Source organism: Pagrus major, chromosome 14, assembly GCF_040436345.1.
Source record: "Pagrus major chromosome 14, Pma_NU_1.0".
In the NCBI taxonomy this organism is placed as follows: domain Eukaryota; kingdom Metazoa; phylum Chordata; class Actinopteri; order Spariformes; family Sparidae; genus Pagrus; species Pagrus major.
In genome coordinates this window covers 13458226-13482667 of record NC_133228.1, presented here as the reverse complement: position 1 = coordinate 13482667, position 24442 = coordinate 13458226, and the positions used below count along the sequence as shown (strand labels likewise).

The following is a 24442-nucleotide window of genomic DNA, read 5'->3' as shown; positions in this document are numbered from 1 at the left end:
CCACAAGTTGCATCTTGGTCAAGGTCAGTGTTTGAATAATTGCTGAAGTAAGCTCTTCAGTTTGGGTCATTGCACCCTGGCGTTGATGTTGATTTCCTCTCAACAGCATATAAATCATGCAGCGAAGAAACATTAAGTCGCCAGTTTTAGATGCTTACTTGCTCCTTTTGTTATGTAACTGGCTGGTGGTCCCATGCACCATAAGTTAAACGCACTGACAGAGCTAAGCACCACTTCCGCCAGAGTGAGGGGTTAATTCACCCACTTGGACCCTCTTTGTACTGTAGGGAACTCTAGATAGTCATCCCCATGAAATGACTCATGCTCAGTGATTCCATAGCCAAAAAGTACAATGGGTTCGTGAGACTTGGGTGCTGTGATCCAGGAGATTTGATAGACAACTCTTTTCTCCAGAATTTAAGGGGTAAGATTACAAAATGCTTAAGAGGAAGCCAGAGCTGAGTGTAATTTGTGTGTTCATGTGCATTTTTTAAAAGGAGACTGCTTTTTTTGTTTTTTCTTTCCTTCAGTGTTTATAAAGGTTCTTCTGCAAGTGAAAGGTCTTGAAAGTGCGCCAACAGGAGCTCCTCTCTCCCACATCACACTTCTTGAAGTCACACTACGTCACCATGTCACACATTTGCATAACTGTTGCAAAACATGACAGAGCTCAACCTGCTGGCTCAGGCATGTGTGAGCCGGCCAATCAGAGCAGACTGGGTATTCAGTAGGTGGGACTTGAAGAGACAGGAGCTAAAACAGACAGAGCGGGAATATAGTGCTGCACTGGATGGTATAAGAAAACTGATGTGTTTTTTGAGCATTAAAGCATGTAAACCTATTCTAGTAGTAACCCAAAATAAAATGATGAACCTGAAAGTGAGCATAACATGTCTCCTTTAAGCATCTACTGTATGTGCGTGTGAGTGCAGCTTTATGTACATCTGCACATGCTGCTGTGTAACTTTCAGTGAAATTCCAGTCTCATGCGGCGCAAAGCTTCGCGATGTGTGGTTTCACTCTGGAATCCTGCGCCCGCAAAAAAGGGGGAAGAGAAAAAGCTTAACTTGCAAGTTTACCCTGATTACAGAGTAAGCGTGAGCGAGTCCCTGTTTCTTCAATTTCTGCCGTTTCAGCTTGTTGCAGTTAAGACTAAATGGAACACGTTGTAGTAGGAGAAGAGTAAGTGTGTGTGATGTGTCTGTGGCATGTGTGTGTTTAAGGTGCAGATGCTTCTGGCGGCAAAACAAAGCAATCAACATAGCCGGTCGGTGGGGAAGAGATTCTGTGTGTGTGTGTGTGTGTGTGTGTGTGTGCGCGCGTGCTCTGTTAAACATCTCATGACAGTTAACTCCCCCGTTCTAATGAAGCCGTTTGCATACACAAGATTTTCTTGAGAAAAGAATGAAAAGAAAGCCGGGAACACGTTTGATTATGAATTAATAGATAAATGAATCTCTTCCTTAACTAAACCTGGCACATTTCAGCTTTACAGTAATCCCCTGTTTGATGTGTATGATGGAGCTGAGTGTTTCATAGTTTGCAGTTTTTGAACATTATCAGACACAGCCAAGAAACTCGGGGGAGACCACTCTGATGCCTGCATAACATCAGCTGAGAGCCGGCTGGTTGACACAAACACAAACACACACACACACACACACACACACACACACACACACACACACACACACACACACACACACACACACACACACACACACACACAAACACACACACACGCACACACATGCTCACACAGGAGTGCATGGACGCATGGGACTGACCTCTTTCTAGGATTGAAGTTGCTATTCTTGTGGACTCCAGAGAATGGGAGAAAACTGATTTCACAGGCGTATAAGGAACACACACAACACACAACACAAATTTGGCTTTGCAGCTGTGGACTCAGGATGTCTGAGGGGCAGGAGCAAAAAAAAAATAAAGGCCGCCAGCTGTATGTGGTGGGAAACCATTTTGAAGAGTCATGTTACATTTCACCTGGAGGGCACTTTATCATGTTTATCTACCACAGGTGCAAACTAGAATCACTTTATGATGTTTTTTTTCCACTGGAAGGGCACCCGAGAGGCAATTTATCACATTTCTCTACTGAAAGGGCACCCTAGATGGCACTTTCTCTGCATTTTTTTCTGAACATGGGAGCACCGTGGGGGGTTTCCCCCTGAGTGTCGCTCTGACCCCTGAAAAACCAGACGTTTTCTGTCTCTAAACTTGCCTCTGCTCCTCTGCAGAAATGTCTGGTTTCAATTAGGCTCTCAGGGATGGGTGAGGGTTCTCTCTCGCTTGCTTGCTCTCACTACATACACAGTATATGTCTGTCTGTGTCACTGCCTCGTCCTCTGGTTTTAGGGTTTGAGGTTAGACGTTTTTCCTCCTCTTCTCTTTACATTCTCATGGTTTGTTTTCTCATTCTTTCCTTGCATTCGTTTTTGTTCAAGCTAGATTGCGGCTCTATTATAATGATATACAGACCTTTGGGCACACACATATGCTCCACACATAAAGGAAATCAAGCCCAAAGGAAACAAAGTAAGGTCAGCCTACTGGGAGGTTGGCTTGCAGAGCGAAAAAAACCCTCACCTTTAAGCTTACTCTATGTTCTTGCTCTTGAACTCACTGTTTTTATGTAATGAACTGCTTGACTGACCAACTGACTTTCCTCCTGTTCCTGCCTCCCTGCTGACATATAGAACCAATGCATGTTATGTGGATGGAAGCTGAATTTTCTGCATTTTTCTGCGGCTCATTCTTGTTTTTACAGCCTCTCCTGCTTGTTCACGCTTTCTCTCTGTAACACAGAGGCCCTTGTGTTTCTGAACTGTTTCCTCTGGAGGTCTGAACTCTTTCCATCCCCAGTGGCCTGTCCAATATTATTGGAGCGTGGGGAGCCTCTACAGGCAGTCAGTGCAGGTAAAGAATGTGCAGCCTCAAGGATTTATGGGTGAAAGGCTGTTACATTACGCTTTTAAAGGTGCAACATGGAGAAGATTTTGTGTAGTTTTAAGTATCATTTGCTTATTACTCTGCCTGGTTGAGCTTGCGTACTGTCATTTACACATGTAACATTAAAGGTACATTATGTAGGAATTAGCCAACTGTTGAATTCGTCCTCAAATACGGGGGCAACATATTACCAGAGTAACTGCTAACTGTAGCTGTGGTTAGCTAGTTCGCTGTGCTGCTAGCATTCTGGTCTAGGAGTTTCAAGAGATGGGGGAGTGTTGGTGTTTACACCGCTAACACAGGGGCAAACAACAAAACAACAACAAAAGCAACATTTCTGATAATTTGGTCAATGTAAGTCCAATAATAACTCTCCTTTTAGCTCTGTTTTGGTCTCCACCAATTCCAGAGAACGATATCTGGCTCTTTAGCTGCTTAAATGCTTTGCCTGCTAGTTACTAAGTGTGTCTGTCTGCTCTTCCGTGCTAGGCAGGGACTGTGCACTCAGTTTTTCAGAGCATTTTCACTTAAAAACAGCTGCCTGCTGCTGCTGGGAACAAGATGTGGTGAGGGTGAACCATAAAAGTAAAGTTCCAGGTGGTAAAGCCAAAACAATGAGCTGGAAAGAAGAAAGAGGAAAGCGCAGGTTTGGGATTAAGAGCAGCAGACTTTGAGACAAACACTGCCCATGGCATTTTGACCATCCAGCCTGACCAGCTGGAACGCCCCAAGGAGGAAAGTCAGGATAAGAACAATAAGAGACTGTTGTGCCAACACCCTGAGTCAAGCTTTTGCATGAGACACGGAAATGTGGACTCTGTGTTTACATCATTGGTGCTTGGTGCTCAAACGCAGTCAGAGTTGATGGACAGTGTTTACCTTTTAATGTAAAGATGCCGACCATATTATCATCACCATCTTGTTGCCGCTGTTTACATTCACCCAGACGTAAATTTAAAAAACGAGGTATATACGTGTTTATGTATATACTGTATGTTTAAATATATATAAATAACTGTACATATGTTCTATGTTGATGTAGCATGAGGAAGTTACAAACTTTCATTTCCTTACGACCAATAAAACCCCTTGAACCCCGAGAATGTTTAAATGCTCTGTGAACAGCCCAGTTAGATGATTTTTTTCGTTTCTCACCGCTTTCACATTGACATAGACATTTGATCTTTAGCTTTAAGCCAGGAACTCATATGTTTTGGCCTGATTCTGTAATGTCCCGGCAGTGTTTGTTTTTTGGTGTCTGATTTTTGTGACCAATCTGAAAGGGATCCTGTTTTTGACCCACAGATGTAATCTGGGAATGTCCATTGTATTGTTATTGTGAGCGGCTGGCTCTTTCCCCAGTTGGTTAGGGTTTGAAAAACCTCCTTGTGCGTTCCTGGCTTACCAGAAGCACAGCGGTATCACCTGAAACTAAACAAATCTCTCTACCCTTTCCAGGGAAAATTTCCCTTTAGCTGACATCATGATATTTTAAATCCCCTTCAAGTTGAGCTTCTGACATTAATCTTGTCCTTCTAACTTTCCTTCTGTCTTTTACTTTCTCCCTTGGGTTTCTTTTCAGCGTGAAACATTGTTTGAAAGTGTTTTTCAAACATGTGTGCCGCCTCCATCTGTGTTTCTCTTACTCTCACCGCCTCCTCCTGATGTAGGTGGGTTGTGATGATGTTAGAGCCCAACCTGTCTGTGTTTCCTCCGGTCTGATGTGACCAAATGACCCGTTTGAGCCCACGGATAGTTAAAAAAACATACACAGACACACACTCTCTCTTCTGTGTGTTGGTGTCTGTGTTTTTCTCCTCAGTTCACTGTCCCTGTATTGGTTGCTGTCTCTCTTTGTGTCTGCGCTATTATAATATACCGTTTAATATGCGTGTGTGTGTGTGTGTGTGTGTGTGTGTGTGTGTGTGTGTATGCCATGTGGAGGTTTCCTCTGCTTCATTCACACACATTTGAACTTTGACTTTTGATTCTTTGGCCGAGCAATGTACTTCCTCTCACCCTGGCCAATGTCACCACTGCCAAACCATCTGGTTAAACGATATCTTCCATTTCATTATGCAGCGCTACCCTGAATTGTGTGTATGAATGAATGTATGTGGTGTGCTACTGTACACGCTCTTATTTTTATAGCCGGACATTGAGTGACGAGTGTAAGCATTATAAGAAAAGAAAGAGTTGTTTTAGTTTTTAGATAAAGGCACATTAGATTTGATCCAGCAGGAAGACACATGATATTCAGCTGGGATGAGTTTCAATCTCACACTCCCTGCACGCTGTTCCCCAGCACAAAATTCCAGAGAAACACCACAGATTTAAGCATTAGCATTCAGTGGTTTGTTTTGATTGAGAGCACGCTTGTGCTGAGCACTTGCTGTGCCTCACTTGTCAAAAAGTCTGACTCAATAAACTGTTTTGGTTTGAAAAGCCATTTGAAAGATTTAATGCAAACCAAATAATGATTTTTCCATTTGCTTAGCAGTTTCATACACAATGATACAGCAAATATTTGCCCAGCGCACGCTGTTCGCTGAATCTCGATCACAAGTGATGACATAATCCTTCTCTTACTGTTACATATATCTGAAGGCTTTATTGGCAGTGGCAGTCTGATTGTGGTTTCCCTGTAAAATCCACCTAATGTGAAAGTATTGAAAACCTAGCCAGGAAAGTTCGCAAAAAATCAAATGTGTCACAATAAGCACCCAATATAAAACCCAAACATACTGTTAACAGACTGACCCTGAGGCCTTTAAACTGCACTCTTGTTAGCATGCAAGACCTTTACTAAACTGTGAACAAACTGATAAAACTGTCACTACATAAAGTGCTGAAGGGTTAAGTACGATTAATGAGATCATGTCTTTGAAAAGGAGAAGTAATTCACTTTTTCAGTCTGAGGGTCGATTTCATTTGGATTTCAGACAATCAGAACATTTGTCAAATTATTCCCTGTCCCACATGCAAAGTTTTAGAAATACATAAGGTTATCTCACAAGTTTTAAATGATGAAACTAGGTTAGTGAACATGTTAAAGCGGAAACAGACAACTTTTCAAATTCCCCCCTCCAAGCATTTCCCTGTGGCTTTACTGCTGGCGCCGCTGTTACAAAGACAGCATTACCAACATGCCTACTGCTAGCAGCCAGGCTACTGTCCATAACAAAAAGCAACCGTAAGAATCCCGATTTGACCTAGAAACCCCATTCTCAGTGCTATGGGCACAGGCTAGGCTACGCTGTATACCAAAGCTAACAGCTCTGTGTGGCTGTAGTCCTGGGCACCACATAACTTTAAGCTAAAAACTAACGTTTGTCTCACAATGACAAAGCTAACAGCCAAATGTCAAGCATGTATAATGTCTACTTACTGTGTCCACCATCTTAGTTAAGCATAGTACAGTTGGGGCTGATGGGAGTCTTATTTGTTTCATTGGTATTGTCAGTGTCCTTGCAGTCAAGTCTTGCCACTCGGCAGCCATCTTGGCAACATCCCCCAGTTATTTTAGGCTAACAAAATTAGGCCCCTACTGTATCGAAATGAATGGAGAGAGAGTCAAAACTGTAAAATAAAAACCACTTAAAATGTTTCATGACTTTGCGCAATCATTGAGTCTACATGAAACAGACAAAATTTAATAAGAATAGACTAGAAAGACTTTGACCAGGCTGCCATTATCCCTGAAGCCATCACATTAAAATGGCTAAAAACAACTAACATGAAATTGAGCAATTCGATTATCACAGCCTTATACAATTAAAGATAATTGAATATGATCCATTGTGCCAGAGGTTTCCTAACATGTTGAATTGTTATGCCACCCTCATCAAAGTTTCCAGAAGTTGCACGCATATGGCAAAAACCCTATTTTTCAAAGCCTGAGACTGTCCTCGCAGGCTTATTTTGCCATGGTCCAAAATGCAAAACATGTTGTTACCACATTTCACATCCACACCAAACTTCATTCTGGTTCAGTGCAGATGACAAGAGCAGCAAATAAGAGTCTGCGTGAGATTTAGAGCAATATCCTTGGGGAAGTAACTGACTGAAACCCTGAAGGCTTTGTGCTTGATGTTTAAAAAACAGATTTTATTTGAGACTTGGGTAAGCACAGACTGACCAGACGGAACTGGAGTGGGAAATAATTCTAGACTAGAAGGGCTAATTTGGGCTGGTATGGGCATGGGTTGAGCCACAGGGACCGGTTTGGCTTGAGTGGGTTTGTTATGGTCCCAGCTGGAATGTGTCTTGGATATTGCAGGCTGAGTGTAACTATAGTTTTCTAAGAAGGGCTGGACTGTTCTTCCCGAACAGCTGTGAAGTGGAAAAGATCTGAGCATTACTGGGCCAGTTGGTTTGGAGATTGTTCATTGACTATAAAGGGAAATACATTTTTTTTTTTTAATTTTTGCAATAAAAGTGAAAAGTTTCATTGTGTTTTTTCAAACATGAAGTTCTCTTCTTTCATGTATTGAGCGTCAAATGTGAAGGAACAGTGTAAAATACAATGCAATGAAATGTAAAACATACAAGCCTCTATCATTGCAGCACTTTGAATTTTTAAATAAAGTACAATGGTTACATGCTTTATTAATTAACCTCAAAGAGAGGTGACAAAGAAAAACCTGAAAGGAAAAACATAAGGATTTGCAGCTGCAGACAACTGTATCTGCAGTTAGCTAGTTAGCTCAGTTAGCCGTGCAGCTAGTGATCCAGACTGGAAGCTTGGAGTGGTATCATGAGACAGGAGCTGGTTAGTAATGCTAACATCAGTAGACATTTCTGCAACACAATACATGTACTATGTATTTTACACAACATCAAATCTGTTGTTTCTTCACATTCTGTTGATAATTTCCGTTCATTTTTGGATGTTTTAAACCAAAATGTCTTAGATATTGTCTCTTTAAGTAGAAATAGATACATAGATGTAGTATATTTTGGAAGAATAATGTTCATCCCTCCAGTAGAGTTCAAGAAACTTGGAGAATCAATGCTGAAGAGTAGTGAAGCTGTTGTGGAGGATTGCGATGGCCAGACGGTGAACACTGTTGGTTTTTCCATTCATTTGTTACTGGGACATTCCCAATATCTAAATCATGTGCATTTTGGAGGATGTGGCTACTCTGTACTGGAGAGTGTGTTTACTCAGAACATAACCTTTAATTCTTGCAATATGTTGCTCACAGATCACAGTGCTGTAGCTGTATACAAACCACATGTACTGGACCAAATGACTTAACCTGAAAACAGAGAGAGGAAGTGTCTGTGCCTGCTCAAGACCCCTCTCCAAGCTTTCCACCTCAGTGTAGTCTGGTCTGGTGTTTGGACTGGCGCACGTCTCGCCTTGTGCTGAAACATGTCTGTCATCAGCTGCACAATCAAGCAACACAGACACAAGAACATGTGCTTGCAGTTGACGTACAGTACTCGCACACACACACATACAAATCTACAAGGGCTTATATATAAAGACAGCCACACACACACATACACACACACACACACACACAGCAATAGCTCATTAGAAGTGTATAATTGCATGCGATGGCTGCAGTGAAGGAAATCAACCTTTAATGCTTGCTTCATTTGAGGCGATTGAGAGTTGGACAGTTGAACAGTTGAAGAGCGCTCAGTGGACTGGAAAGTGTGTCCCCAGATACATTCTCAGCTGTTTTCTGTCTGCCAGCTAACATGCCCAGTCTGTTATTCACAATGGAACGACACCATCTGCACTGACATGCTTGTTCCACTGGAACACTGTAAGAGGGCTGCGGTTTTGTACAGTTGGACTGAGTCAGCATGCACATGTCAGTCGGTATGAGCGTGTACGGTGTCTTGGCAGACTGGCGGGCCTTGCCTTTTTGGTCTCCAATCACACAAGGGACCCATGACTCACCTTGTTTTGTTCTTCACATAAAACGGGCACTCACACCTACACATGCACACATATTCACACAGACGGCGAGCTGAAAACAAATGACTCTGTGGCAAAACAATTATAATAACCATCATTATTAAGACAGTGGTTTCACAGTTTGGCAGTACAGATGGCAAAATGCCAAGGCAGCAAGGAAGAGGAAGACAAGAGGAAGGAGTAGTCAGACAGTGGCTTTAAAGCTACAATTATGAGGAGATAGATACCCCTCTCATATCTATCTGTTAAATATGAAGCTACCACTAGCAGCCGGCTAGCTTAGCATAAAGAAAAATTGGGAAACATCCTTTGGACTGTCGCAGAAAATCCGACCTGAGTCCTCTACAAAGAAATCCACAGTACAGCAGCATTAAACAAGTCATCCACAGGATTGCATAGGCAACATCATGTTACAATCTGCTCACATATGGCCAATAAAAAAGTGATTAATACATGTAAAATGCTACAAAATGTTACAGAGCCCATTTACTATAGCAATGGGAGAATAGATAACGCTTTCATTTTTTGAACGGTCATACATTATGAGCGGGGCTGGTTTCAATTCAGATGAAAAGCACATACAGGACATGTTAAATGTAACATTTTACATGTGACAACATGAATTTCAGATGTACTTTTGTGGAAAGGACAGACATCCTGCAACCGGATGGAAAAAGTGAACAATAGACAGAGACCAGAATAAGCAGAAAAAGTTAAATAAAGACACAAAAAAAAGAAGGTAGAAAGAAAAGGTTTTTTTTTAAAGGATACTTGGGGAAGACAGCATGCAGCTCTGTTTAGCTGAAGGTAGAAAACATTCATGGGGTATCCCGGAAAGAAAACCACACTTTACTCCTCTGACCACATTTTAACCCATAACATGTTAACACGTAACAAATGTCTCTTTCTTTCCCTTCAAACCCCTTTTCCTGTTTCCTCTCTCCACTTTCCTCTCACTCTTCCTCTCCACTAATTCTTTCAGCATGTGCACTGTTACCATGTAAACCTTCAGTGTGTCTGCAAAATTTCACCAGGACAAATCCCTCTAATTTGTCCTGAATAAAAATGTTTTATGTTTTTATGTTTTAATCTTACTCTAAAGATATACAACACTCTTTTGTCCTCTCCACCTCAATCTGATTGTTTTCCAACTATTACGAAGCTGTCTTTCATGTTTTATGCCTTTATTATTTCGGGTTCTGACCAATACATACATTTGTTGTATGATTATGTACATGTTGTGTGAAAATGTTAATGTTTTATGTCCCATTAAAGGGTTAAACACAATTGCACATGTCCCTTTAATGCTGGAAATTTTAACATTTTGTCTTGTTAGTTGTTACTTTAACTCTTGTGCTACTTACTATTGCTATGTTGTTGTCAACCCAATTGGCAACTTAACATTTCTTTGGGTTAAGTTTTCAATTTTATGTTGCTACAACAAACAACACCTGGTTAGGATCTGGAAAAAAGATCATGTTCTGGCTTACCTGGTCCTATTGTCACAAATGCATGTAGAAAATGTTCCGACATCTCCTGAAAAACAACCAGTTGTTTCACTCTTAGAAATACTGAGTGGTGATTCACTTGCATCCCTCAGGAAAATGAATTGAAGGTGAATTTCACTTGGCTTCGTGTCGTGCATTGTTCAATTAGTGTTGGCCATCGAACATGAGCAGCAGTGTGGATCTGCAGCCAATGGACTTTGTTGGCAGGTTAAATGCCCCTTGAAGCACCTCAATAATTCTATCCAATCAACATTCAAAGCATCAAATGAGAAGCAAATAATGAACCTCTAAACAATTTGTGTGTCATCATTAGTTAAAGTGGAATTAGCCAAATAGGATTTCTGTCACGGCTGATTACTCTCCTATAAAACATAAGTGTCAGCTAAATGGCTAAATTGTGCATCAATTTGTGTGGACTGCCCGTTGAAGACCTTTGAAAATTCACCTCTCCCTCTCTTTCTTTCTGTTTTTCTCTTCTTACACACAGCTGTGACCGGCCTCCTGTGTCCAACAGCGAACAGTCTTCCAAGGTTGACCTGATTACTAAGAGGCCTCCCATTCCTCTCCCCTCCTCTCCTCTGCCACCATGCGTCTCCTCACCACCCTGCTCCTGTTGCTGCTGCTGCGGTCAGCTGAGCCCCGGAGAGGTCCTCAGTCAGGGGCCGCGGCGAGGGGAGCCGGGGGCCGTGTCCGGGGCAGAGGCAGGGCCGGGGTGACGAGACGTCAAACGCAGGAGTGTAAGGAGTACATAGAGGCCGGAGAGAAGTACCTGGACTGCCAGGATAGGCAGCTGACCACCGTGATGCAGGACTGGCCCAAGGATATTCACCACCTGCTGCTGGCGAGAAATAAGTTTCAGGTATGTACACTTGATTTACACTTGCAAAAAGACCAGTTATAAGACACAAATATAATAATACAGAATAAACAGATTGTGGCAATGTTCTGTGTAACGAATGCATCAATTTTCTGTGAGCTAGTGTCTCACAGCTCTTACCCTGAGCCTCTACTCCTCTACCCAGCCAGCTTGTTGATACCACGAGCATCTGTGCACCATTTATTTGGGGCCGAGATCAAAGACACATTTCTCTGCTGTGTGTGTGTGTGTGTGTGCACATGCATTAGTGTGTAGGTCTTTGCATGTCGGAGAGTGAGCGCACAGGATGTGTGTCGCAGGTGTTGAGAGGAACAAAACAAAATGGTTTACTAGCGAGGTAATGAAAAGATGAATGAGTTATAAACCCTGATCGAATCTCTGAATAATGACGATAATTAAGCTTTACTTTTGCCCTTTAAAGTTTAAAGAGCCGGGTTCATGAATGAATGAGTAAAGAGGGAAAGAATGAACAAAGTGGAATTTGTTTTATTTTTATCTACTATTTTTATCTTTTATCTACTTTTATGTGTGCAATCTAACTTAGGCTACTTTTATATTGACAATGGGTCACGTGACTATGTGTAATGTTAAGGTGCTGCTTATAGTGATGATGCATTTATGGGCCGCTAGAACAATGTTTTTCAGTAGTAAATTAATTCAATGTGGTGGCGAGACTTGATGAATGATAAACGGAAGGATTCAATCAACTAACCAACATTTCTTATCCCCCTTTAGGTTTTGAGGGACAACATGTTTTCCCAGTTCACCCAGCTGAAGAGCCTGGACCTCCAGCAGAACGACATCTCCATGGTGGAGGACGGAGCATTCAGCGGCCTCTCCCAGCTCACCACCCTGCTCCTCCAGCACAACGGACTGAGAACAGCCACCGAGGAGGTCCTGCTCCCTCTGCCCCGCCTTACCTACCTCCGTCTCTATGACAACCCCTGGGACTGCCTCTGCCCATTGGACAGCCTGATCAGGACCCTGCAGGTGCCCAGCAATCGCAACCTGGGCAACTATGGCAAGTGTGCGGAGCCCGAGTCGCTGAGGGGCCAGAAGCTGAAGATGCTGAGAGTGGAGTTGTTGTGTGCTGGTGGCAACCAGGTGGACAGGAGGCCAGTGGAAGGAGGTGGGGGGCGAGACAGGCTTCCACCAATAAAAGTGAAGCCTGAGGCCACGTCCATGTGTCACACCTACATGTTCCCCAAACCTCTGTTGGACTGCAGCAGCAAAGGTGAGACTGTCTATCTTGTGTGATGCCACGTTAAAATTAACCTACTGAAACCTTAAGCGCAGATGTTAATACTGTTTTAGGATAACTGATAAGACAAGACCTTTTCTACACATGATTAGATTGACATTAGGGCTGCAACAAAATTATTATTTTCATTATTGATTAATGTGGCGATTGATTTCAACAGTCGAATAATAGTTTAGTCTGCGAAAAGCTCATTGCGATCTTCCAGAGCCCAAAGTGACGTCTTCAGATTGCCTCTTTTGTCGATCCGACAGTCGAAACTCAAAGACTCCTCATTTACTTTCATAAACGACCTAAAAAAAAGTGTAGATTGGTGAAGGCCATCTGGCCACGTTTTGTCGTGTGTCTGGTAATTGTGACGGAAAACAATCCAGCTGTCTTTGCCACGGTGGCACCAACAACAATAAAATGCTTGGCGGGCGCTTTTTTTACTGAAGCGCGTATTACTTATGACAGAAATACACTCATAACATCGGAACATGCAGCGTGAGGTTCGGTTTCAGTGCAGATGATCGTGAGACGTTTTCTGCCAATGGCTTCGCAAGTGATGTGATTGCCACGGGAAGAGAGGGAAGACAGCAGGGATCAGAGCTAAGCTAACCCAGCTTGGAGCTAATGCTATTCCTCTTCTGGCTAATATCCGGTCACAGGAAATAAAATGGATGAAATAAGACTCAGGTTCAATTAGCAACAGGAAATCAAAGGCCACATCTTCACAGAGACCTGGCTACATCGCAACATCCCGGATCAAGCTATTGCACTGGATGGGCAGATGTGTTCAGAACCAAAACAAAAGACTCTGGTAAGGCCTGGGCTCACATAACGCTGGCAGTGAACTTGGGATAGCTGGGTTGAAGCGTTTGTGCAGTGACAGAAAATAAACGCTCCATGTCCCTTTTGATTGACATTCGCTAACATTATGGACAATCTGCGATTACAAATGGGCTTTTCTGTCTCTGTAATGATAGTTCCTGTCATGGCAGACATGGCCATGAGTGACTCAGAGTGGCTGCACAAAAAAGGCGGAGCACTCTGAAAAAATACACTGGATGCAACCTTTTTTCTCTAGGCGGCCGCGTGCTGCCACATACACTCTCTCCTCATTGGGAAAAATTGAAAAAACACGCTGGCGCAGCAAACACTATGTAGACACTGGCCTAATGTTAAGGGTGGCGGACTCTGTGTTTATGTCAATGATGCTTGGTGCTCAAATGCAGTCAGAGTGGATGTTTACCAGATGTCGAGTTTTTAAACGTTAAGATGTCGACCAGAGTATCTGCCCAGAGAATTCTCCAGTGTGTTTGTTGTACATGTGCAAATTCCCAAAATGCACCCCAGGAGTTGTATGAGGCCATCAGCAGTGACATGACAAAACAACCAGATGGAGTTTTTATTGAAGCTGGTGATTTTAATCAAATGAATATTCCTGGCAGCTACAAAGCCCTCCCACAGCCTCGTTTTGGTCCTTTAGAACATATTTCCTTTTTTTCTGCTCACTTACTTACAGCTGATAAAAAAGGGTCAAACTATCAATAAAAACTGCTTAAGTGTGGACAGATGAAGCTACACCAGGACAATTTTGAGTGCGCAGACTGGCAAATGTTCATTTCCCACGAGAAAGCCTGGGTGAATGAAACTGTGAGGGCTCTATCCAGAGCCAACAAAGCTGCCTTTCAGTCAGATGACAAAGAAGCATACAACACAGCCAAGGACATTGGTACCCATCGACTGAACATTGGTAATAACAGTGATGAGAGGTGTCTGGACGGAAATCAAAGTATACTTAAAGACACCAAAACACCAATATCGGCCAGTCTGTTCACCCTGCGACCATCTGGCAAGAGATACAGAAGTATCTGCTGGCGTCCACCCAGACTACGGAGAACCATGATTAGTCTGATTATTACCATCTACGTGTGATTTTTTTCATCAAGATCCATGCATTCAACAAAAATGTTGAAAAAAACCCTATCTCGCAATGTAAAGTTATAAAAAAATTATTGATCTATGCCTTTATCCGGATCTATTCTGGGCCAAGACCCATCCTCCAGCAAAGTTGGGTGGAAATCCATTCAGTAGTTTTGTGTAATCCTGCTGACAAACCAACCAACCAACCAACCAACCAACCAACCAACCAACCAACCAACCAACAGACAAGGGTGAAAACATCCAATGTGTCCACAAAGAAAGGTTAAACTTGAATCCAACTGCATATGAGTGGTGGAATAAACACACCCAAGAATCACTTTATTTTTCCTGCATTAGAAAGTGTTCATGTGCAGCCAAACTAGAGTGAAACGGACCAATGTTTTTGTGCTGTTAGCTGAGACTTTTCTACTCATTCGATGGTTATCGTGTGTGACGAAAAATAATGTTCCTGGCAGATATATCAAAAACACATAGACTGTAGCCCTGGCAGAGGAGTACCTTGTATAAAAAGGTACATTTGTAGAGTTTGCTCTCTGCTGTAGAGTCATGCTTGCTTGTCCAGTGAAATTGGGCACAAGTTTGATGTCTCATGTTTTGGTTACAACCAGGCTGAGCAGGCAGAGTTGTGTTTGTTTTATTAAGCCTATAATGAGGCATTTGAATCTCATTAATGGGCAAGGGGCAGGCTCTGGGCTTGTCATGGGCTTTTTACTCCAAAGTGGTAGCTTTTGGTTTAAGGTTAGGTTGTGTTAGGTTGGCATTTTGATGAGCTGGATTGTTGTGTGTTGTGTTCTTGCGTAGTCTTCAGCACATGCCGCACCATCTCTTTTGTATTGTATTCTAATTTGAATCATGCATTCAAGGATTTTTTTGTTCTCTGAGTTATTTTAGAAGCCGCTAATAACCCCCAGCACCTCAATCTGCTTTTGTTTTCAGTGTGGGTAACTTTGTCTCAGCTCCTCCAAGTTTCTCTCAGCTCCTCCAGTTTTCACATCTGGTTCTCTCACTGTGTAAAAAATGCCACTATGGAGGCTGCTATCACAGAGGCAGTAACTTCTCCAGTGCTCTATAAAAAATGTTTTTGCTTCAGTGTTGCTTTCAAAGACACACTGGAGGCAGGGATGACAATTGCTGAGTTTGCATGGACAGATGTGGGCTCTTTAATCCGGCTTGCTCTCTCATCTTCTCCATTTTCTTTCCCCTTTTATCTCTCTCCTCTTCAAAGCACTCAGACATGACTCCTCTGACGCCCAAAGAGCATCTGTTGTCAACGCACTGCACTGAAAGATTGTGCGCTGTGCCCGCGTTTCAGACCCAAGAGCAATTGAATGCATCTATAAATGGGCAGCTTATGCCCTTTGCAGAAAGCAATCTTTCACAGAGCACAGACAAGCCAAAACCACACAATGCAGCGTCTGTGTTGTGTAAATGCTTGAGGAGGCTTTTTGCATATTTTCCTAATTTTTTTCCTTCTACAGTAGGGCTTTTGAATCGATTCATTATCTGAACCACTGTTCCTCTGTTTTTCTCCCATCCATCTCCACATCTTTTTCCTCTTTTTTTTTTTATGCCCGGTAATAACTCTCTGCATCCTGCCTCCTTCTAAACCATGCCCCACCATGAAAGCGCTATGCGATGTGTAAATCTCCCTTAATATACTACAGCTGTTGTCAATGACATTCAATACATGGTTTCTGTTGTTTTGATCGCATATAGTCGTACCGTAAGCTGATACCAGTCTTTTCATTTTAATGTTTTCAATGCAGTGGATTTCAACAGCAATGTTTTCATTAGTTGCATTAGCTGTCAATCATTGTGACATGTTATAACAGGTAGATTATATCATTACACGTATGTTTTCTAACCCCCCTTTTGACTCTTCAACAATCTAAACTCTTGCAGATGCTGGCAGAGTTTGGTATGCTGTGGTATGATAACTAATCCCATATATTCACAAGCAGGCAGGCCTTTTGTCAGTTAAAGGAGACCTATTATGCTTTTTTGTTTTTTAAATTTTTTTTTTACTTTCTTTCACTGTTTTATATAAGTTCTTCTGCATGTAAAAGTTAAAAAGTTCATCGTCAATGCCTCGTCAGTAGTCCCGCCTTTAATTCTGTGACTTTGTCACATCACACTACGTCACCATGTCACACATTTGCATAATTTATGCCGAGAAGCTAGTTTGGCATGTGCTGGGTCAGGCATGTGTGAGCTGACCAATCAGAGGAGACTGGGTATTTGGGAGGGGGGACCTTAAAGAGACAAGAGCTAAAACAGCGTTTCAGACAGAGGGGGAATGCAGAGCTGCATCATTGGACAGCATGTAAACCTATTCTAGTATTAACTCAAAATAAAATCATGAACCTAAAAATGAGCATAACATGTCTCCTTTAAAAATAATTTAAATATAGGCAACACTGTTTACATCCCTTTAGTTACTAGTTTGCAGTTGCCTTCTTCTTTTCCTTTGTTGTCACATTGCTACACTTCTCCGCACATTACCACCACAAACTCTGGGAAATAGCGTGATACCATCCACAGGAATGTGTTTTGCATTACCCACGTGCATGCGGATGTGTATTCTGAACACAATGTTCTATAGTGGTAATAGTAGTCCAAAACTCTGCAGGGTACCTTTAATTTGTGTAAAGTTTGTGGTTATTTAATCAAATGCAGCTTTACTGTTAGGAATATACATGAGAGCACAATATAAGCTAAAATAATGACGCTCTTTAAACTAGATTTTGATACAGGGTTTTTTCTACAGACATGGGCACAACGTTCGCTTATATTAGCTAATAATAGAGGCCCACTGCAGCCGTGCACAGGAACATTTACAAAAATAGATCTAGTAGCTACAGTTAGACTATAACCCACTTGAGTAATTTGATCATCAGAATGACAATGATCAGAACTATTAAGTGATTAAATTTAAGTGCAACTAAACTGTGAATAGGGTGAACATGCGTATGTGGAGGTGGAACCAATATGGGGAATGGTTCACATTTGACCAGAAAGCAAGAAAGAAGAAAACCCGAACGGAAACATACTCTGATCTCTATGTCTCCAAAGTCCAAACCCTATATTTTCCTCTTGTGTATCTCTTTCTCCCTGTTTTTCTCCCCCGTCTCCATGTCTCCCTCAGTCTGGTTTGAAGGCTGCTTCTCTGAGGTGAACCACAGCAGATTTCAGGCTCCACATCAGTCTCACTGGAGCTCGATGCCATACAGAGTGGTTGGAGTTAATATGGAAGTTCTTAAGGCTGCGTTTCTCAAAAATGGGACGTGGACTTGAGATTTACTCTGTGGTAATATCAAAATGTGTCTTCAAATAAGGCTTCTTCTGTTTTAGTTCATTTTGTACAATGGACACATTGTTAATTCACTGTAACTAGTATGTATCCTGCAGTCATGGTGGTCCAGTAATTTTTCACTCTATTACATCTTATATTTTAAAATGCGGGTTTGATTATTTCCAGTCTTTTAAAGAAAGAAAGCAGCAGTCTAATATCAGCAGGTTTTCCATCAAGGAAGGATGCAGGCACCCTAAAATCATGGCCGCCATGGCATTAAAATATTTTCAGTAGCCTTTATAAAAATTTAGTAAAACTTGGAAGAAATCAAACATATATTTGTGGTGTTTAAGGTTTAAAAAAGGTAAAAGTTAGCATTAAAAGAAGTATTGTTAGTATAAAAAAGTGACGTCAGCTCAACAAAGTAACGTTGCCTTTTAAAAAGTAGGCTAGCAGTAGCATAAAAAAATTATTTTACCATGAAAAAGTATTGTTAACATAGAAAAATAATCATTTTAAAAAAGTAGTGTTAAAATAACGTAGCATAAATGATATTAAGAACTAAAGCCTTCTTCTCACACATTACATTCGCACAAAATTGATCTCCCTGTGAGCTTTTAGTCATTCCAGTTCATGTTTTTTCCCACACATCTCATGATGTTGCTCAGAAACCCATCTACACGGCGGTATTGACTGTTTTGGCCTAGTTCTAGACTCTGCCTTCAAGACACATAAGGTCAAGAAATCATTGGTTTCAGAAGTAACATAAATCCTTCAAATAAACTTCAGGCCATTTGGGTAGGTGACTCATGTTTATGGTGACTTGGGCGCTTCCCAGTCACACACGCCCACACGCATAGGCCTATATTATGTCAGACTCTCCCAGGACTGCATGGATCAGGCTGCAGGCATTTAGTCAGCAGAAAAAATGAATCTTCCATAAAGTCATTTGAGCGAGAGGCAGAGGAAGAGAGCATGAATGAGAGAGAGGACGGTATCAAACATCACTCTCTAACAGCAGGATTAAGAGGCGCCAGTAAGTTTCCTGCAGTAGTTTGAAGGTCCTGTCGACACTTGAGACTGTAACAACTGTTATGAAACTGAACTGATGTTCAACTTTTAGGGTTTTTAGGAGTTTCCCAAAGACTTTTTTCATGCTGAGGTGAAAAGGTCACCGACAACATTGTGAGAACAGACCATGGGAAACTAAAAATACCACCTAAACCAATTGTTATGTTATTGCAAGCACGTTGGCAGTTGCCTCCACTGTTTAGTGGTCAGGATTTGGATGGATATGCTGTGGATGACAGGAGGCTAATTATATTTTGATTATTTCTTTATTTTGTTATTCCCAAGATGCTACTGTCATGGTGACATAGGAAAAAGAGCCACAATCACGATTACATCAGTCCCAAGACATAGTCTGGATCAGATGAATTCATTATGAGTGGTAAAAACAAGACTGTAGGGTTTTTATTTGTTTGTAAGTCTGTAAACAAAGATGTGACTTCTTGTACAGCGACTTAAGGTAGACGACACTGATTATACATTTTAAAGTCTGCTTACAGATTATAGGGAGTGCTTCTGCAGATGTAAAACATATCATTGTACAAAGCCTTTCGTGGCTCTGGAGAGAGCTGTACAGAGTCTGAAGAGAAGATGTCTGTTCTCTGGCTAAAGGCTGAAGATTTGAAAATGATTAAAATCTAGAGCTGTTATAAAGAAGTAAGCTTATCTGAGCCTACAGTACAAACCTTGAACAAGGAGCACGGCTTAAAGCACAGAAGCGCTGCTTTGACGCAAGGTTGGTTTTAAAGAAAGTAACGTCAGCTTGAAAAAAGTAACAATAGCATAAAAAAAAGGTAGCATTAAAAGAATTAGCGTTAGTATAAAAAAGTAAGTAAAGAGTAGGGCTGCATGATACTGGAAAAAAACTGCTTGGTTTCCTGCTATATATATAGCTATATGAAAAAATACAGAAACCTTCAACAAATAACTTGAATATCTCAATAGAGGCAAAGCATCTGATGTCACAATAGGCGGAAGTCATCATAGTTACAATCACTGAGTGGCAGGAAAACTACTGCGTGACAACATTGTTAATATTTATCAATTGGTGTAATCTTAATGTTCAGCATGAACACCTCAAAAACACACAAAAACCCATCTAAGATGTGAAGGAGCTGAATTAGTTTGCCGTATTTGACATTGCACACTCTGCAGTGTGACCATAGAGTGGTGTAGTAATGATTCCTAAAGCCTGGATATCAGTTAGCATTTTTGCACTTCCGGTTAATTAGCTACGTTAGCTGCTACTATCAAGGGCGTAGGTTTGGTCTCAGCTTTGGTAGTGACATTACCAGGGGTGGACTGGGACAAAAATTCAGCTCTGGCATTTTCTGTCCAGACCAGCCCACTATATTATCAGCGGACACCACGAAGAAGTCCACAAATCTCGTGGCGTCCTTTCTCACACATACTACAAAGGAGAGTCATATTCCTTGATAGCAGTTAACAAATAAAGCACGTAGCTATGAACTCAAGGACTAAAACTGACAGCTATAGCAATCAACCAATCAATCTTTGTTCATTATAGTGTCAAATCACAACAGAAGTTATGTTATGACCAGGGGTGGGACGAGACTAACGGGAAGAACCCAAAACCAGAGACGGGGTGGAGTTTTTCTCACATCATTACTTACATTTGCACAACAGTTGGTGCATTTCTCAAAACAATTAGTACAAACTGCAAAACCTTGTTGATAACCTGCAAAAGCATGTCACATGCTCAAAATAGAGGTCATTCCTCAAAACCAAGTATTCCTATCAATGAAAGTGTGTGTGTCATAAAAAAAAGTCCTGACACCATCATTTATGAACAAGGTAGTCAAATGGCTTTGTCGTGTTTTCATTAGGACACTTTACTAGTGTTTCCCAATGCAAAAAAGCCAGATCTTTGTGACCTGAAAATGCTCAAGACTATACACTAACACTATACACAGCCATTTGAAAACTACAGTAAAAGTAACACATTTACACACAAATTATACCTATTAGATAGTTATCACCTCAGTAAACAATAAATGAATTGAAAGATTACAATAAATTCAATGGTAAATATTGCAAATTAAATTTATTATTTGCTATAGGTTTACTTGTGTTTTGTATCTCTGTTTACAGCTCATCAGGCCACGTGAATGTTTACTGTTGCTATGGCAACAAGAGACCGCTGACGTTAGCATCTGTTAGCTAGCTTAGCTAAATCATCTGAACAATAATAACCCATAATATCACAATTCGGCGTATTTGAACAAAATCAACCACAACTACCAACAGTCACAGCCCTTTAACTCTGGGCTGATGTGCTGCCACATGTTAGATTGTCAAAGTTAGAAAATAACGACTTCAGTCCCTGAGGAGCTACGTTAGCATTAGCGGCAGCTGCGTTAGCATTAGCGGCAGCTGCGTTAGCATTAGCGGCAGCTACGTTCATCAGTATGCAGTTAGTGAGGTCGCATCACATTCAATGTAAAAACGTTTTTTTACTTTGTTTTGGACATGTCTCAAACATTTAGCCGAGCCAGCCCCAGGCTGACGTTACTGACCCTGTCTGCCTCCACTCGCCCATCATCGTCAGGTCCTCCTCCCTCGTCTCCCGGCGCAGCAGCACCTGTGGCTGCTGGCGGGTCGGTGTTACTGGTCCCGGCACCAAAAAGCTCCGTCAACTTCGCACATTTAGCAGCCTCCACCTCCAGAGACTTCAACTTTTTAATCGCTGTTTCTCAGCTGTTTCTTCCTCTTATCCATTTCAAGTAGCGGACACAGTTTGGAAGATGCTCACTACTACCACTCACTAACGTTACTACTGGCTCAGCAGCAGACAAATATTGGTAGTGACTATTTTGCAATCCTCGAACATTGGTTGTGACATGTCACGACCATCTATATAGAAACCTACGCCCATGGCTACTATCATAACACACTGGAATCTCTGACCAGTTGTGGGTAATGTAGGCGCCATGTTTTTACAAATAATACTATATAATGCAAAGATGGGCCCTTGTTCACTTTCAAAGGACACAAAGTAGTAAAGAAAAACAGTCAGGTACAGGAACCTGCTACACTGTGTCGTGTTCTGTTGTCAGTGTGGGATAAAGCCTTGAAGCAATAAACCTCTTTGAGAAATGTAGCATGATTTAAACCCTCAAGACTATAATGTTAAAGGAGCGCATGACTGCTAGCACTAATCTGGTTGTTGTAATAGTGACATCCTATAAACAGAATTGTCAGCATGTTTAGGAAAGGCTTCACCTCTGCCTCTATATCTTCTGTCTAAATGATGACAGAGAGTATGGTTGCAGTATAATGTAAAGCCCAAACATAACCAGCATTGCAAAATTCAGAGCCTAGCACCAGAGGAGAACATTGTAGAGGATGTCGACAAATGTCAAGAAATCTCTCCCCTCCTTCAGGCCGGTGGCGTGGGTCCAAACCACAAAAATTCAATGCATTACGCACAGTTGACCCCGGAGTAATCATGTCAACACTGTAAAAGATTAACTGCTTCCCTTTCTACTGTCCAAACAGTATAAAACGTATTGCAGCACCTGCTCCAAACGGAATCAGTGTTGGTGCACAAATAAAATTTATCCCGCAGATGTAGCTGTATGTTTCACCTTTTGCAAAAATGAGGCCGCATCAGACTGCAGAATTTTTTCCAGAACACGTGCACATATAATTCATCAGCAGTGCTAACCCATTCTCTCTGGAGTGGAATAGTTACATGTCCCAATTGTCTGCACTCCCACTAAATCATGAATATAGCTTCGCTCTCTCTATTTAAACTATTTAAATTCTGCCTTACATCTACTGCAACGTGTAATCCATGTGTCATACAAATGCACGGCCTACATGTGTTTAACTAATGATGGAACCTCCATAGGATGTTTTGGCAAATGACAGACTACACTGCTGCAGAGAGTAATTCGAACCTGGCACTGTGACATAAAGCAGGTGTTATACTTTAGACTCCTTACAGCAGAGCTGTTATCAGAAGAAACATTTCCAGAGAAGTTAGAGTCTCTCAGGTAGAACCAAGGGACAGATGTTCGCATGTTTACCGACATAATGACTCTAGCAGATCCAGCAAAAGAGCCGGTCCCAGTTATGAATGAACGACTTTCCTGACATGTTCTCCCTCCCTCTGTGTGTTTGCTCATTCAGCAGTCCGCTCTGAGGAGGCACAGATGTTAAAGTCGGAAAGGAGCCGCTTTATCTAAATAGATTTGCTCCATTAAAAAATCACAAGATAGCTCGAAGGCTCCTGATAAGCGCCTGACTTCCTGATATAGCTCCATGAAACAATGCTGAAAGAGCGAGGGCGACCTAACAGAGCAAATCATGATAATAAACAAGATTATAGCTCTATTTCCATCTTTTGTTGAGCTTTCTTAACCCTTTTCTACTGGGACAGGCCAAGACCTAAGGTTCATTTATGCCCTCAATATGTACAAAAATAGATATATCAATCTCAAATGATGTAACCTGAACTGCCCATATTCTTCTATGCGTCCTTTACATTGGCAAAAAAATCATAAATTGGTCATTATCTACTCACCCCCATGCCTGGAGAAAGTCAGGTTAAGTTTCGTAGTCCACAAAGTTGCAGCATTCTCTGAAACGTCTGAAGTAGATGGGGACTTAAATAAATAAAAACAGCTCGCCTGGTGTAAACCAAGTCTCCAGAAGCTCTGACATCCCAAACTGATTTGAAAAAATATTAATTACACCATTTTTAAGACAAAACCTTCACTGTAGCTGCTGAGCTAAAAGTGTTAGCTTGACGTCTTTTCAAATCAATTTGGGATCCAGGGTATTCGGAGACTGTAAGTACGCCAGGCAAGCTGTATAGAGCCATTTTATGTTTATACGGTTATTTTTGTTTACCTTTTAAAACAAGTCCCCATATAATTCAGTTGTTTAGGAGAATGCTGCAACTCTGTTTTGCCCCCCGTGGCTTTTGGTGGAATCGGGCCGTTTCGTTCACATCTGTAAACTCTCAGAAAATGTTAGCCTACTGTCACTGCTGAATACACAGAAGGTTATCCTTATTCACCATAAAAACACATAACACCACAGATGCATCACTCTTGGACAGCGACCTTTTGGTTTTTGGCTTTTCTCACAAGTGAGCCTGGGAATTCAAGTCTGATGTGAGCGTGCCAGCGATTTTCCATCTTTTTCTACTCCGAAAAAGCTGCTTGGACAAAGTTGCAGACACATGTACACCTACAGGCAGGGCGGGATTCCCTTTAGACCTCTTACTGTGGAGGACTGATTGCTTGTGGAACTTGAGAGTAACCAAAGTCTGTGTCTGCCTTTGTAAATGTCTCTGCCTGCTGCACACTCAGCAGCCATCACTGAACAATAATAATTACATTTCCTGAGTGCAGCGTCTACATCTGTACACATGATGGGTGTGTGTGTCCGGCGTGTGTGTGTGTAATTATATTTTTCTAAGAGTCGCTGATGATTAACGGCACCATGCCTTCATGATAACATCTACAACATCTGTGGCAATGAAGTGTGCGCATAAAGAGGCAAAATCTCCACTGTACAAGTGTCCATGAGCGTTCTTCTGAGCAAATTACACAGTCCATGTAAATAAACACGTGCA

The 24442-nt window shown here is 41.7% G+C and overlaps 1 protein-coding gene across 1 annotated transcript in view; it reads left to right on the top strand.

Moving 5' to 3' along the window:
- Positions 1-24442, top strand: part of lrrc17 (leucine rich repeat containing 17) — a 30269-nt gene that overhangs the window by 667 nt on the left and 5160 nt on the right. Inside the window, exons 2-3 of the mRNA XM_073480845.1 lie at positions 10898-11269; positions 12023-12521. Of these exons, the coding sequence (XP_073336946.1) occupies positions 10997-11269; positions 12023-12521 (772 nt within the window). The 5' untranslated portion in view covers positions 10898-10996. The remainder of the gene's footprint in view (positions 1-10897; positions 11270-12022; positions 12522-24442) is intronic.